Source organism: Macaca thibetana, chromosome 1, assembly GCF_024542745.1.
Source record: "Macaca thibetana thibetana isolate TM-01 chromosome 1, ASM2454274v1, whole genome shotgun sequence".
Classification (NCBI taxonomy): Eukaryota; Metazoa; Chordata; class Mammalia; order Primates; family Cercopithecidae; genus Macaca; species Macaca thibetana.
This window is the reverse complement of record NC_065578.1, coordinates 127,813,855-127,828,777: the sequence shown is the minus strand read 5'-3', so window position 1 is coordinate 127,828,777 and position 14,923 is coordinate 127,813,855. Positions and strand designations below refer to the sequence as shown.

General features: G+C 51.3%; 1 protein-coding gene across 3 annotated transcripts; it reads left to right on the top strand.

The window, feature by feature from the left end:
• The first annotated feature begins 3,269 nt into the window (after positions 1-3,269).
• PKLR (pyruvate kinase L/R) lies at positions 3,270-14,773 on the top strand. 3 transcript variants are annotated; one of them, XM_050753565.1, is made up of 11 exons: positions 3,270-3,412; positions 4,420-4,602; positions 9,332-9,423; positions 9,520-9,651; positions 9,786-9,972; positions 10,334-10,604; positions 10,729-10,879; positions 11,448-11,600; positions 11,695-11,861; positions 13,074-13,255; positions 14,347-14,773. In XM_050753565.1, the coding sequence occupies exons 1-11, from the start codon at positions 3,313-3,315 to the stop codon at positions 14,451-14,453; spliced, it is 1,725 nt and encodes a 574-aa protein (XP_050609522.1). In that variant the 5' UTR covers positions 3,270-3,312; the 3' UTR covers positions 14,454-14,773. The 3 variants fall into 3 exon arrangements, with proteins under 3 accessions (XP_050609522.1, XP_050609533.1, XP_050609543.1); XM_050753576.1 differs by lacking the exon at positions 3,270-3,412 and adding an exon at positions 3,451-3,827; XM_050753586.1 differs by lacking the exon at positions 3,270-3,412 and adding an exon at positions 3,714-3,808.
• The last annotated feature ends 150 nt before the right edge of the window (positions 14,774-14,923 follow it).

Sequence of the window (14,923 nt, the reverse complement as noted above, 5' to 3'; positions counted from 1 at the left end):
TTGATCCTACCTTCTTTCTAGGTTGTCACAATGATAAAAGGGGACAGTGTCCATGAGGCACGGACGCTGTTCCAGTACACAGGAAGTGGGCTCCATGAACAGCTCCAACTGTCTATGGATTTTGGTGATTAATTGGCTTCTCAAATTTAGCCTGTCAAAACAGAAAGCTTGAATTTCCCCCTACTTCAAACCTATTTCTTCTGTAGTCTCAGTTAGTGGCACTACCATCTATCTACCCAACTGCTCAAGCCAGACTCCTTGATGCTAGAAGCCACCCTCTCCATGGCTGTTTTGCTGTTCCACTTTGCTGGCTCTTCTCCAAAATGCATCTCCAAGCCATCCCCCTCTCTTCATCTTCACTGCCAACATGCTAGATCACCTACCACCACCAAGATTCTTTCTAAGCCCATAGTAGGTCTACCTGTACCTACCATTTATTCTTTTTTTTTTTTTTTTTTTTTTTTTTTTTTGAGACGGAGTTTCGCTCTTGTTGCGCAGGCTGGAGTGCAATGGCGTGATCTTGGCTCACTGAAACCTCCGCCTCCCGGATTCAAGTGATTCTCCTGCCTCAGCCTCCTGAGTAGCTGGGATTACAGGTGCGCACCACCACACCCGGCTAATTTTTTGTATTTTTAGTAGAGACAGGGTTTCACCATGTTAGCCAGGCTGGTCTCAAACTCCTGATCTCAGGTGATCCACCTGCCTTGGCATCCCAAAGTGCTGGGATTATAGGCATGAGCCACCACACCTGGCTACCATCTATTCTTTACCCAGCAACAGAAGGGACCTAAACCATCAGTTGGATCATGTCCATCCCCTGGGTAAACCCACCACATCACAAGATCCTGCTCAGGTCCCCTACCTTCACCATGGGCCATGACCCTGCACTCCAGGCACGCAACCTCATTGCAGCTCTTTGTCTCCTTGGCGCCAAGCTTTTTCTTCCTCAGAGCCTTGGCATATATTATTTCTGCCCCCCCGCCCCCGCCGTGGAAAACCCCTTCCTCCATTTGTTCCCACTGGTTCCTCCTCATCCTTCAAATTTCAGCTGCAAAATAATCACTTCAAAGAAGACTTCCTCAACCACCTCATCTTGTCTAAAATACATCCTCGAGGCCGAGCGTGGTGATGCGCACCTGTAATCCCAGCTACTCGGGAAGCTGAGGCATAAGAATCGCTTGAACCCCGGAGGCAGAGGTTGCAGTGAGCTGAGATCGTGCCACTGCACTCCAGCCTAGGTGACAAGAGCAAAACTCTGCTTCCAAAATAAATAAATAAAATAAAATACACCCTCTCTCTTCTCCCACTGCCTTCTGTGTTCCAGCACCCTGATCGATTACTTAGTAGCACTTGCAAGGTTTGTAGTTCCATATTTATTTCTCTGATACTTGTTCATAGTCTGTCTCCCCGCTATACTGTAAATCTCACAGAGGGCAAAGGCCCTGTCTGTTTTGCTCACCAGTGTGTCCTTAAGGCCTGATATAGAGTACGTGCTCGATAAAGATTGGACAGTGGAGAATGGGCAAATGGTAACTAATGAATGCTACGATGATGATGATGCCATCAAAGCCCTTCCAGAGAATCCCACCAGTTACTATCAGCTGAACCCACAGCTGGCATCAGGGCAGCTCTCGCAAAGGATGCCCCAAACCATCCCAAGATAAGGCTGGTTGGGATTCCAGTGAGTGAAGTGCTAAATGCCAGGGCAATCAGGCCAAAGCAGACATTAAGGGAACTTACCTACAGAACAGCTGCTGCACATCCTTGCTGTGGACAATGGGTGTTCTACCCAGGTATGTTCTCAAGGAGGGATTCAGGATATGGTGTTTATAGGAGTGTTTAAGAAATTTGAGGCCAGTACTATGGCTCACACTTGTAATCCTGGCACTTTGGGAGACCAAGGCAGGAGGACCACTTGAGCATAGGTGTTCAAGACCAACCTGGGCAACAGAGTGACACCAGTCTCTACAAAAATAAAAAGTCAACACCTGTGGAAAGAAAGGAAAAAAAATATTTGTAATAAATACAAATTTAAAAAGTTGCCAGGCATGGTGGTGCATACCCGTAGTACCGGCTACTTGGGAGGTTGAGGCGGGAGGATCGTTTGAGCCCAGGAGATCAAGGCTACAGTGAGCCATGATCACACCAGTGCACTCCAGCCAGGGTGACAGAGTAAGACCCTTTAAAAAAAAAAAAAAAAAAAAAGAAGAAGAAGAAAGATAGGCTGGGCATGGTGGCTCACACCTGTAATCCCAGCAGTTTGAGAGGCTGAGGCTGGTGGATACTTGAGGCCAGGAGTTGGAGACCAGCCTGGCCAACATGGTGAAACTCCGTCTTTACAAAAAAAATACAAAAATTAGGTCAGGTGCAGTTTCTCACACCGGTAATCCCAGCACTTTGGGAGGCCGAGACGGGTGGATCTCAAGGTCAAGAGTTCGAGACCAGCCTGACCAACATGGTGAAATCCCGTCTCTACTAAAAATACAAAAATTAGCCGGGTATGGTGGCACATGCCTGTAATCCCAGCTACTCAGGAGACTGAGACAGGAGAATCACTTGAACCCAGGAGGCAGAGGTTGCAGTGAGCTGAGATTGCACCACTGCACTCCAGCCTGGGGTACAGAGTGAGACTCTGTCAAAAAAAAAAAAAAAAAGAAAGAAAAGAAAGAAGGAAGGAAGGAAGGGAGGAAAGAAAATTTCCCTGGGGGTAGGCGTCTATAAGTTTAGTAAAATAGTCGATCTTTCAGTGTTTCCAGCAACAACCTAATCAAGTTTATCAGTGTCTGGGAATGTTCAACGTACCATCTTGGGTTCAAACCTGTAGGCAAAAACATGCAGCTGGCCAGGTTACAGAGTGGTGAAGGCACTCTGCATTTCTTGGTTGAGACAGAGAAAAAAAGCGGGCAGAACTGGGTGTCCCTCCCCCCACCATACTATCACAGTGATCCCTTTTGCCTTTCTTCAGGCTCCAGCCCCACCCTATAGCTCCTGCTCCCTGGATTCACTAGGGCTAACTTCAATAAAGTACAAAGAAAAGGGGGCCATACGAATGACCAAAAAATATATATGTATATCTATTCACATGGATGACCAGATAGTATGAATGGATTGAAAATTTATCAGGAAAAATGGATGAAAGGAAATGCCAGGAGATGAGGGCAGGCAGTTCTGGGGCAGGGACTCTGTAGGGACAGGGTGGCCTACTGGGTGTGCCCCTTTTCTCTTCTCTGGCTCCCTTAGATAAGACCGGCAGTTTTGTCATCCTCCCCCTCTCATTCCACGGCCCCGCAGCCCCAGGCCCACACTGAAAGTATGTCGATCCAGGAGAACATACCATCCCCGCGGCGCTGGTCATGGGTCTCTAAGTCCCAAAGAGACTTAGCGAAGTCCATCCTGATTGGGGCTCCAGGAGGTAAGAAGGGGAAGCAGAAGCCATGGAACATAGGAGGAAAATGAGGGTGGAAACTAGGAGCCAGGGTGGAGGGTATAAATGATCCATATCAGCCACTGGCTAGGTGGGTTTTGGAGAGACACATACGTTCTTCAGAACCTCCCTTGTGTTAAATTATGGACCCTGGCATGGGCCTTTTCCAGGCCCTATAGGCAGGCCAGAGCCGCAACATGTAAGCCACGGGGCACTCCCGTGGTTCCTGGACTCTGGCCCCTGGCATACAGGGCTTCCAGTGGAATAGGAGACACTGGTGACACTTTAACCAGTCTACAGAACTGATCCCCAGCCCAGCTGGGTCTCATGCCTCTGACAACCCAACAGTGTGGAGCAGACCCATAAAGAGGGAGACCCAGAGAGGTGTGCAGTGGCATGGAAGGTGCGGCTGGAATGGGGGGGCTCCTCTGAACTGGGCTGGGTCAAGCTACAGGGACCTCTGGGTCTGTAGCAGCTTTGAGAGGTCTGGGAGACTCAGAGGATGGGGTGGGGAAGCCAGCCAGTAGCCAGGGGTTAGAAGGGAGAAAACAGAGACCTTCGGAGCAGGAACTGGGTGATTCTGAGCCTGAATAGGGACAGGCTGCTGGGGACTAGACATCAAGGGGTGGTGGGGTTGAGGGGCATCAGTAGTTGCAGGTTGGGGGGTCCTGGGTTGTGCGGGGTCAGTATAACTGAGTGGTCAAGAACTTGGGCTAGAGTTAGTCAGACCTAGATTTGAATCCTAGCTGATCCATACTTAAAAGCTGTATGATCTTGGACCATTTATTCTCAGTCTCTGTTTCTTTACCCATAAAATTGGATAATTATAGAACATTTAACAGTACCTGCTTTATAGGATCCTTGTGACATAATAAGATAATATATGCATGATGCCCAGCTCATAAGAAGGGAAGGAATAGAGGGTATGCTGAGAGATGACGGCATGGGGAGGAAGGGCAGGTGACATGCAGTCCCTGTGTCCCCTTCTACCACAGGGCCAGCGGGGTATCTTCGGCGGGCTAGTGTGGCCCAACTGACCCAGGAGCTGGGCACTGCCTTCTTCCAGCAGCAGCAGCTGCCAGCTGCTATGGCAGACACCTTCCTGGAGCACCTCTGCCTACTGGACATTGACTCCGAGCCCGTGGCTGCTCGCAGTACCAGCATCATTGCCACCATCGGTAAACACTCCCATCCCCTGCAGCCTCACAGAGCCTACTGGTGTTTCTTGAGGTGCTTCTTCATCTCTTGTCTCCTTTGAGACTTCTCCATGTTTGACACAGTCATTCATTCAATGAAAATTTGTTGAGCATATAGTAGACAAGATTTTGGGCCCTGGGAGTAGATCAGCGAAAAAAACAGACAAAAATCCCTACCCTGGGGGAGCTGACAGTCTAGCTGGTGTGACAATAAACAGTAAGCACAATAAATTATTTAAAATAAGTAAATTATTTATTCCGTTAGAAAGTGAGGCCGAGCGCAGTGGCTCATGCCTGTAATCCCAGCACTTTGGGAGGCCAAGGCGGGCAGATCACCTGAGGTCAGGAGTTTGAGACCAGCCTGACCAATATGGAGAAACCCTGTCTCTACTAAAAATACAAAGTAGCCAGGCATGGCGGCGCATGCCTGCAATCCCAGCTACTCAGGAGGCTAAGGCAGGAGAATCGCTTGAACCCAGGAGGGGGAGGTTGTGGTGAGCCGAGATCGCACCATTGCACTCCAGCCTGGGCAACAAGAGAAAAACTCCATCTCAAAAAAAAAAATAATAATAAATAAATAAATAAATAAATAAAAGTGGGCTGGGCTCAGTGGCTCATGCCTGTAATCCCAGCACTTTAGGAGGCCAAGGTTGGCAGATTCCTTGAGCCCAGGAGTTTGAGACCAGTCTGGGCAACATGGCAAAACCCATCTCTACAAAAAATACAAAAATTAGTTGGGTGTGGTGGTGCACGCCTGTAGTTACAGCTACTCGGGAGGCTGAGGTGGGAGGATCACTTAAGCCCAGGAGGTCAAGACTGCAGTAAGTCATGATCAAGCCACTGTACTCCAGCCTAGGTGACAGATGAGACCCTGTCAAAAAACAGAAAGGAAAGAAAGAAAGAAGGAAGGAAGGAAGGAAGGAAGGAAGGAAGGAAGGAAGGAAGGAAGGAAGGAAGGAAGGAAGGAAGGAAGGAAGGAAGGAAGAAAGAAAGAAAGAAAGAAAGAAAGAAAGAAAGAAAGAAAGAAAGAAAGAAAGAAAGAAAGAAAGAAAGAAAGAAAGAAAGAAAGAAGGAAAGAAAGAAAGAAAGAAAGAAAGTTGGCCGGGCGCAGTGGCTCATGCCTATAATCCCAGCACTTTGGGAGGCTGAGGCAGGTGGATTACCTGAGGTCAGGAGTTCGAGACCAGCCTGGCTAACATGGTGAAACCCTGTTTCTACTAAAAATACAAAAAATTAGCCAGGGATGGTGGCATGTGTCTGTAATCATAGCTACTCGAGAGGCTGAGGCAGGGGAATCGCTTGAACCTGGGAGGCGGAGGTTGCAGGGAGCTGAGATCATGCCATTGAACTCCAGTTTGGGCAACAAGAGCAAAATTCTGTCTTAAAAAAAAAGAAAAAAAAAATGGCCAGGCGCAGTGGTTCATACCTGTAATCCCAGCACTTTGGGAGGCGGAGGCAGACGGATCACGAGGCCAAGAGATTGAGACCATCCTGTCCAACATGGTGAAACCCCATCTCTACTAAAAATACAAAAATTAGCTGTGCGTGGTGGTGCATGCCTGTAGTCCCAGCTACTCAGAAAGCTGAGGCAGGAGAATTGCTTGAACCGGAAGGCGGAGACTGCAGTGAGCAGAGATCGTGCCACTGTCCTCCAGCCTAGTGACAGAGCGAAATTCCGTCTTAAAAAAAAAAAAAAAAAACGAAAGAAAAGAAAAGAAAGAAAAAGTGAAAGTTATAAATGCTATGGGAAAGAAATCAAGTATGGTAAGGGCATCAGGGGTACAAGGGTGAAGGCAAGTTGCAGCCCTAAATAGGGAGGTCAGGTACCCATTATTGAGAAAATGAGACCTAAGGGAAGACTTGAAGGAGATGAGAGAATTAGCCATGCAAAGATCCGGGAGGAGAATTCCAGGAAGAAGGACCAGTCAGTGCCAAGGCCTAAGTCAAGGAGGTTAGAAGAGCTAAAAACCGGCCAGGCGCGGTGGCTCAAGCCTGTAATCCCAGCACTTTGGGAGGCCGAGACGGGTAGATCACGAGGTCAGGAGATCGAGACCATCCTGGCTAACACGGTGAAACCCCGTCTCTACTAAAAAATACAAAACACTAGCCGGGCGATGTGGCGGGCGCCTGTAGTCCCAGCTACTCGGGAGGCTGAGGTAGGAGAATGGTGTAAACCCGGGAGGCGGAGCTTGCAGTGAGCTGAGATCCGGCCACTGCACTCCAGCCTGGACAGCAGAGCGAGACTCTGTCTCAAAAACAAAAATAAATAAAATAAAATAAAAAGAAGAGCTAAAAACCATCAAGGGGGAAGAGCTGCAGATATGAAGAGACTGCGGGGAGAGGAAGATCAGGTGGGGCTTTGTAGGCCATTTTTAGAATTTGAGTTGCGTTTTCCTCCGAGTGAAATGAGAAACTGCTGCAGGGTTTTGAGCAGGGGAATGACAAGCTCTTATTTATGTTTTAATAGAACCTCCCCTCCCCTGCTACTGTACTGAAAATAGATGGAGGGTCGGGGGAAGGGTGTCCTGCAGTATTTCTGTCTCAGACCAGTTGGCGGCAGTGAGGTGGTGAGAAGTGGTCAGATTCTGAATGTATTTTGCAGGTAGAGCTGACAGGATTTGCTGATTGATTGGATATGGGGGAGGGAGTGAGGGCGAGAAAGAAAGGAGTCAAAGGTGACAGGTGACTCTGAGGTTTTTGCCATGAGGAACTGCAACAATGCATTATCCACTGAGCAGGAAAGACTGTGGTGGAAGGGGTTCGGGAGAGAGCAGAAGTTCACTTGGGACATGTTGAGTCTGAGATGTATATTAGCCATCCAAGTGTGATAGAGAGGGGGCAGTCAGGTACACAACTCTGGGTTTGGGAGAGAGGTCTGGATTGGAGAGACACTTGGGAGTTGACTACATATACATGGTATCTCAAGCCATGAGATTAGTTGAGATCACCAAAGGAGTGTAGGTGAAATGACAGAGAAGAGAACAGGGTATCTAACGTTAAGGGGAGGAACAAGGAAAGGAGACTGGGAAGGAGCAGCTAGTGAGGTAGGAGTCAACCAAGAGAGGGTGTGGTCCTGGAGGTCAGGTGAAGACAGTGTGTCAAAGAGGGATGTGTGTCCAGGCTGCTGATGGGCCAATAGAGGAGGACTGAGCATTGAGCATTACACTGAGCAACAACACAGAGGTTCTTGGTGACCTTGACAAGAACAGATGCAGTGGAGAGATGGAGGCCAGCGCCTGAGTGGGGTGGATTCAAGGGAGAATGGGGGAGGGGAACTGGAGGCAGCAAGTACAGATAACTCTTGCAATGAGTTTTGCTGCAAGAGAGAGCAAAAACTGGGACTGAGGGGAAACCAGGGGATTAAGATAATTTTTTTTTTTTTTTTTGACACAGAGTCTCGCTATGTGCCCAGCCTGGAGTGCAGTGGCTGGATCTCAGCTCACTGCAAGCTCTGCTTCCCGGGTTCACGCCATTCTCCTGCCTCAGCCTCCCGAGTAGCTGGGACTACAGGCGCCTGCCACCTCGCCCAGCTAGTTTTTTTTTGTGTGTGTATTTTTTAGTAGAGATGGGGTTTCACAGTGTTAGCCAGGATGGTCTCGATCTCCTGACCTCCTGATCCGCCCGTCTCGGCCTCCCAAAGTGCTGGGATTACAGGCTTGAGCCACTGTGCCCGGCCTAGAATTTTTTTTAAATGATGAAAGAAATAACAGTAGGTTTACATGCTGATGGGGATGATCCAGTAAAAAAGGAAAACATGGCTGGGCGAGATGGCTCACACCTGTAACCCCAGCACTTTGGGAGGCCAAGGTGGGTGGATCACCTGAGGTCAGGAGTTCAAGACCAGCCTGGCCAACATGGTGAAACCCCTTCTCTACTGAAAATACAAAAAAAATTAGCCAGGTGTGGTGGTGCACACCTGTAATCCCAGCTACTCAGGAGGCTGAGGCAGGATAATTGCTTGAACCGGGGAGGCAGAAGTTGCATTGAGCAGAGATGCTGCCACTGCACTCCAGCCTGGGTGACAAGAGCAAAACTCCCTCTGTCTCAAAAAAAAAAAAAAAAAGAAAGAAAGAAAGAAAGAAAGAAAGAAAGAAAGAAAGAAAGAAAAAAGAAAGAAAGAAAGAAAAAAGAAAAAAAAAAGAAAAGAAAAAGAAAGGAAAACATGGGTGTCACAGAGGACCACAGAATGGCTGAATCTATGTCCTTGAGCAGGTGAGAAGGAGGAGATCTAGTGCACAGGTGGGAAGACAGATAGGGACCGAAGAATGAGCCAACCTGCTCTCAGCTAGCAGCTGCCCCATAGCAGCGCTGGCGTGGGATAGAACTCAGCTCTCCTCAGTCCATGAGGCCTCCTAGCTCTAAAACCCCGCACCCAAACGCCCTCACCTGGCTCCCAGCCCCTGCCCTACACCCCATACCCTGGGGTAGCCGGCAAGCAGCACTTACATACATCACATGCCCACACAGTGACCTCAGGCCTGGCGGAGGGCACTCCCCTCCTACTTCCACAGTGTCGTCTCCCCAAGGGGACAGATGTTTGCTGGAGAGGGAAGCGGAGTCTGTGATCTGTGAACAGAGGTTGCATCAGGGAGTAAAGGTCAGGTAACAGGACTCTTGTGGCGCGAGGCCTTCTGAGAGTGGTAATGGGTTGGGTTTGGTTGCCTCTCATGTTCTGGGGGAATGTTGTCTGAACGTGAATTTCTGGTTCTAGGGCCGGCATCTCGCTCCGTGGAGCGCCTCAAGGAGATGATCAAGGCCGGGATGAACATTGCGCGACTCAATTTCTCCCACGGCTCCCACGAGGTGCAGGACGGGCCGCCGGGCGGTGGGTGGGGCAGGAGGATGCCTCGAGGTCCTGGCCACCTTCCCCTGAAACCCTCGCTCCGCTCCCTCCCCCAGTACCACGCTGAGTCCATCGCCAACGTCCGGGAGGCGGTGGAGAGCTTTGCAGCTTCCCCGCTCAGCTACCGGCCCGTGGCCATCGCCCTGGACACCAAGGGACCGGAGATCCGCACTGGGATCCTGCAGGGGGTGAGCAGTGGGGCTGGGACTCGCCGGGCCGGGGCGGGAAAGGCGGTGCCAGTTGGACTGGGTCCAGGCGTGGGCAGGGGCGGGTCCCGGACTCCGGGGCGCAGAACTCACGTCTCCTCTGGCTCCGCCCCTAGGGTCCGGAGTCGGAAGTGGAGCTGGTGAAGGGCTCCCAGGTGCTGGTGACTGTGGACCCCGCTTTTCGGACGCGGGGGAACGCGAACACCGTGTGGGTGGACTACCCCAATATTGTCGGGGTCGTGCCTGTGGGGGGCCGCATCTACATTGACGACGGGCTCATCTCCCTAGTGGTCCAGAAAATCGGTGCGGACTCGCCTCCCGCCCTGACCACATCCGTGCGCTGGGCACATTCCCTTCTCCTTGGCTCCCCCATCAGCCCTCAGACCGACCACACCTTCCCCTGGCCACGCGTCTTTGCCAGCCTGTCCCAGGAGTCCCCAGCATGCAACTCCGCGCTCACCCTGGGTTTGGGCTGGACTACGGGTGGGTCGTTTCTTCCACGGATGTCCATCTGTGCCTCTTCTGGGCAGAGCCCAGAACAAGGGCGGAGAGACGAGGAGGGCGTGGTTCCTGACCTCTTGGGGGTCCAAGCCCAGTGTCCTCTCTGCTGTAACTGTGCCCGGTCCTCACCCCTGACCGCAGCTGGCTCTCTCCATGTCCTCAGGTCCAGAGGGACTGGTGACCCAAGTGGAGAACGGTGGCGTCCTGGCCAGCCGTAAGGGCGTGAACTTGCCGGGGGCCCAGGTGGACTTGCCCGGGCTGTCCGAGCAGGACGTCCGGGACCTGCGCTTCGGGGTGGAGCATGGAGTGGACATCGTGTTTGCCTCCTTTGTGCGGAAAGCCAGCGATGTGGCTGCTGTCAGGGCTGCTCTGGGGCCGGAAGGACAGGGCATCAAGATCATCAGCAAAATTGAGAACCACGAAGGCGTGAAGAGGTGAGGCTCGGGCTCTGTTCCCCTTCGGCCCTGTCGCTATTCCCCATCACCTTTCTTCTCCCGCCTGCCTCTGCCTGGCATCTCCTGGCTTTCAGCCTCGACCCTGATTCTCCCAACTTCTCAGGTTTGATGAAATCCTGGAGGTGAGCGACGGTATCATGGTGGCACGGGGGGACCTAGGCATCGAGATTCCAGCAGAGAAGGTTTTCCTGGCTCAGAAGATGATGATTGGGCGCTGCAACTTGGCGGGCAAGCCTGTTGTCTGTGCTACACAGGTCTGGAGTGAGCCCTTGAGGTTTGGCACTTTGTGGGTTTTAGGGACAACTGTGGATGAATACCCATACTGTAAGGGTTTGTTTTGTTTTGTCTCTGTCATCCAGGCTGGAGTGCAGTGGCACAATCTTCCCTCACTGCAACCTCCGCCTCCTGGGTTCAAGCAATTCTCCTTCCTCAGCCTCCCAAGTAGCTGGGATTACAGTTACCACCACCACACCAGGCTACTTTTTGTATTTTTAGTAGAGGCAGGGTTTCACCATGTTGTCCAGACTAGTCTCGAACTCCTCACCTCAGGTGATCTACCCACCTCGGCCTCCCAAAGTGCTGGGATTACAGGCGTGAGTCACCGTGCCTGGCCCACACTGTAGGTTTATAGCACATTTTGCTGACAAGTGTTTGATCCTCAAATGATAAAGTTAGATATACTTTGACCCCTATTTTCAGGGGTTGTGACTGTGACCCTGGATTTCGGGACCCTCTGAGAACGTGGGTGTCAGAGAGTAGCTTGGGCAGGGTCTCAAGTCACGGTGTGACTCCTACATCTTTGATGTCCATGCTGTCCCTCAGATGCTGGAGAGCATGATTACCAAGCCCCGGCCAACGAGGGCAGAGACAAGCGATGTGGCCAATGCTGTGCTAGATGGGGCCGACTGCATCATGCTTTCAGGGGAGACTGCCAAAGGCAACTTCCCTGTGGAAGCCGTGAAGATGCAGCATGCGGTAGGAGCTCAGAATGAAAAGCAAATGGGCCAGGGAACCAAATCCCTTCCATACCCCAGTGCCCCTTCCCAGCCTGACATTCTGGCACCTGCAGATTGCCCGGGAGGCAGAGGCTGCAGTGTACCACCGGCAGCTGTTTGAGGAGCTACGTCGGGCAGCGCCACTGAGCCGTGATCCCACTGAGGTCATCGCCATTGGCGCCGTGGAGGCTGCCTTCAAGTGCTGTGCTGCTGCCATCATCGTACTGACCACAACTGGCCGGTGAGGGGGATGCCCAGATGGAGATTTGGGTCAAGGGTAGGCTGGGATGGGCCCCAGGCCTGGGTTTAGTCTGGTCACCAGGAGTGAAGCGTGTCCACCTGAGACAAAAGGAGAGGCAGCAATGACAGCTGGAGGCCAGGAGACACAGAATGCCAGTGAGCTTCTAGGGCTGGAAGGGGATAGCAGCATCACTGGGCACATTGGCTTCAAGGCCATTTGGGCTCCTGGGGCTCAGAGGCAAGTCCATTTGGCCCACAGAGCCTACAAATGCTGAGGTATTGCAGAAGGGCCCAGTAGGTCTGAGTTTAAGTCTTTACTCTGAAATGTAGCTCTATTAGCCTGCTGTCTTTCCTCATGAACAGGACAAGGTAATGATTTGTTCTTCATGGGGTTGTGAGGATTAACAGGATATATTAAGTACTACATAGTACCTAATATCTATACAGTAAATTAAGCACATAATGCACATTCTCAAAAGGGTTTTATACTTTGTTGTTGTTGTTGTTTTTTCTTTTGAGAATGGCGTCTCACTCTGTTGCTCAGGCTGGAATACAATGGTGCAATCTCGGCTCACCACAACCTCCACCTCCCAGGTTCAAGTGACTCTCCTGCCTCAGCCTCCCGAGTAGCTGGAATTACAGGCGCCTGCCACCACGCCCGGCTAATTTTTTGTATTTTTAGTAGAGACAGGGTTTTGCCATATTGGCCAGGCTGGTCTCAAACTCTTGACCTCAGGTGATCCACCCTCCTTGGCCTCCCAAACTGCTGGGATCCTAGGCATGAGCCACCGTGACTGGCCAGTTTTTATATTTTTTGAAGAGATTTCTCCTTATTATCTCATTCGATACATCCATATTATCTCATATCTTTCTTGTGTGGTAGGGAGGGCAGGCATTCTTTTTTTTTTTTTTTAAACAGAGATAGGGTCTCACTATGTTGCCTAGGCTGGTCTTCAACTCCTGGGCTCAAACAATTCTCCCACCTTGGCCTCCCAAAGTGCTGGGATTACAGGCATGAGCCACTGTGCCCAGCCTGGGAGGCAGGCATTCTTACACTCATTTTACAGGTGAGAACACCAAGGCCCAGAGAAGTATGATGACTTACTCAGGGTCACACAGCTTGTTAGTGACACCTGGAACCAGAACCCAGACTCTCCTTTCCTGGTTCACCACTCCCTCGCTGTTCTGGGCTGACCTTCTCTGCCTTCTCCAGCTCAGCCCAGCTTCTGTCTCAGTACCGACCTCGGGCAGCAGTCATTGCTGTCACCCGCTCTGCCCAAGCTGCCCGCCAGGTCCACTTATGCCGAGGAGTCTTCCCCTTGCTTTACCGTGAACCTCCAGAAGCCATCTGGGCAGATGACGTAGATCGCCGGGTGCAATTTGGCATTGAAAGTGGTGAGCTACCTAGACCTTCCCCGCCCACTCCTACCATTCATATCAGGAGTCCTCCAACCCAGCTTCCCATACCCACTCAAAGGGCCTTGCCTCTCTCCTGTGGTTCCAGGTTTTCCCTGTGAGAGTCACTAAGACTGAGATATCAGTCTGGCATATCACAAACACCTCTTCCATCAGCATAGCCACACAGGCAGACAGCTGTGCTACTTAGCAACACACTCTGTCCTAGCACGGATACTCCTGCTAGGAGTTTTGTTTGTTCTTCGTTTTTTTGAGATGGAGTCTCGCTCTGTCGCCAGGCTGGAGTACAGTGGCACGATCTCGGCTCACTGCAACCTCCGCCTCCCAGGTTCAAGTGATTCTCCTGCCTCAGCCTCCTGAGTAGCTGGCACTACAGGCACGTGCCACCACGTCCGGCTAATTTTTGTATTTTTAGTAGAGACGGGGTTTCACCATGTTGGCCAGGATGGTCTCCATCTCCTGACCTCATGATCTGCCTGCCTTGGCCTCCCAAAGTGCTGGGATCACAGGCGTCAGCCACCGTGCCGGCCTATCTTGTGCCTTTAATATACTGCAGTGGTGATACTCCCTGCGTGCCACCTATGGGACATACTTCACTGCCTCATTCCCTACAGGGTGGCCTTGACATGGTGGAGGGTGGTGGCTGGTTCTCGTTACAGGGCTGGCCTGGTCCCTCAATGACTAATTTTCAATGACTGATTTTCTTTCTTTCTTTTCTTCTTCTTCTTCTTTTTTTTTTTTTTTTTTTTGAGATGGAGTCTTGCTCTGTCGCCCAGGCTGGAGTGCAGTGGCGCGATCTCGGCTCGGCTCACTGCAACCTCTACCTCCTGGGTGCTGGGTTCAAGTGATTCTCCTGCCTCAGCCTCCTGGGTAACTGGGATTACAGGCACACGCCACCACACCCAGCTAATTTTTATATTTTTAGTAGAGACAAGGTTTCATCATGTTGGCCAAGCTGGTCTCGAACTCCTGACCTCAGGTGATCTGCCCGCCTTGGCTTCCCAAAGTGTGGGATTACAGGTGTGAGCCACCACGCCTGTCCGATGTCTTGTTTTCTTTCCCTCCCCAAGGAAAGCTCCGTGGCTTCCTCCGTGTTGGAGACCTGGTGATTGTGGTGACAGGCTGGCGACCTGGCTCCGGCTACACCAACATCATGCGGGTGCTGAGCATATCCTGAGATGCCCCTCCCTCCTCTGGCCCAGCCTACCCCTGTATCCCATCCCTTCCTCCCCAGTCTACGTCCTCCAGCCCACACCCCTCCAAAGCCCCACCTTTAAGTCCTCTCTTCTCTATTCCTGAACCTCCCTACCTGAGGCCTATCTGAAACTATATCTGCCATCTAGCCCCATTCGAGGTTGCCCCTTCCCCGTCTCCATTTCACACAGGTCCTGAAAGTCTGTGTCCAATTATGCACTGGCCACCCGACAGCACCAACTGTACATTCCCTGCATCCAATCCACTCAGCAGGCCCTAAGATGCCTTGAGCCTTTAATCCCAGTTTGGCTGGTTAATTCCATAACCCCAGACATCTCATCCCTTGGGGTCAGGGAGAAGGGAGACAGGGCAATCTTGTCCACAGTCTCCCATTCTCATATGTGGCCCTCATGATAATCTGGGCATCTCGTGCCAGGGCAGGCTACCCTTTCA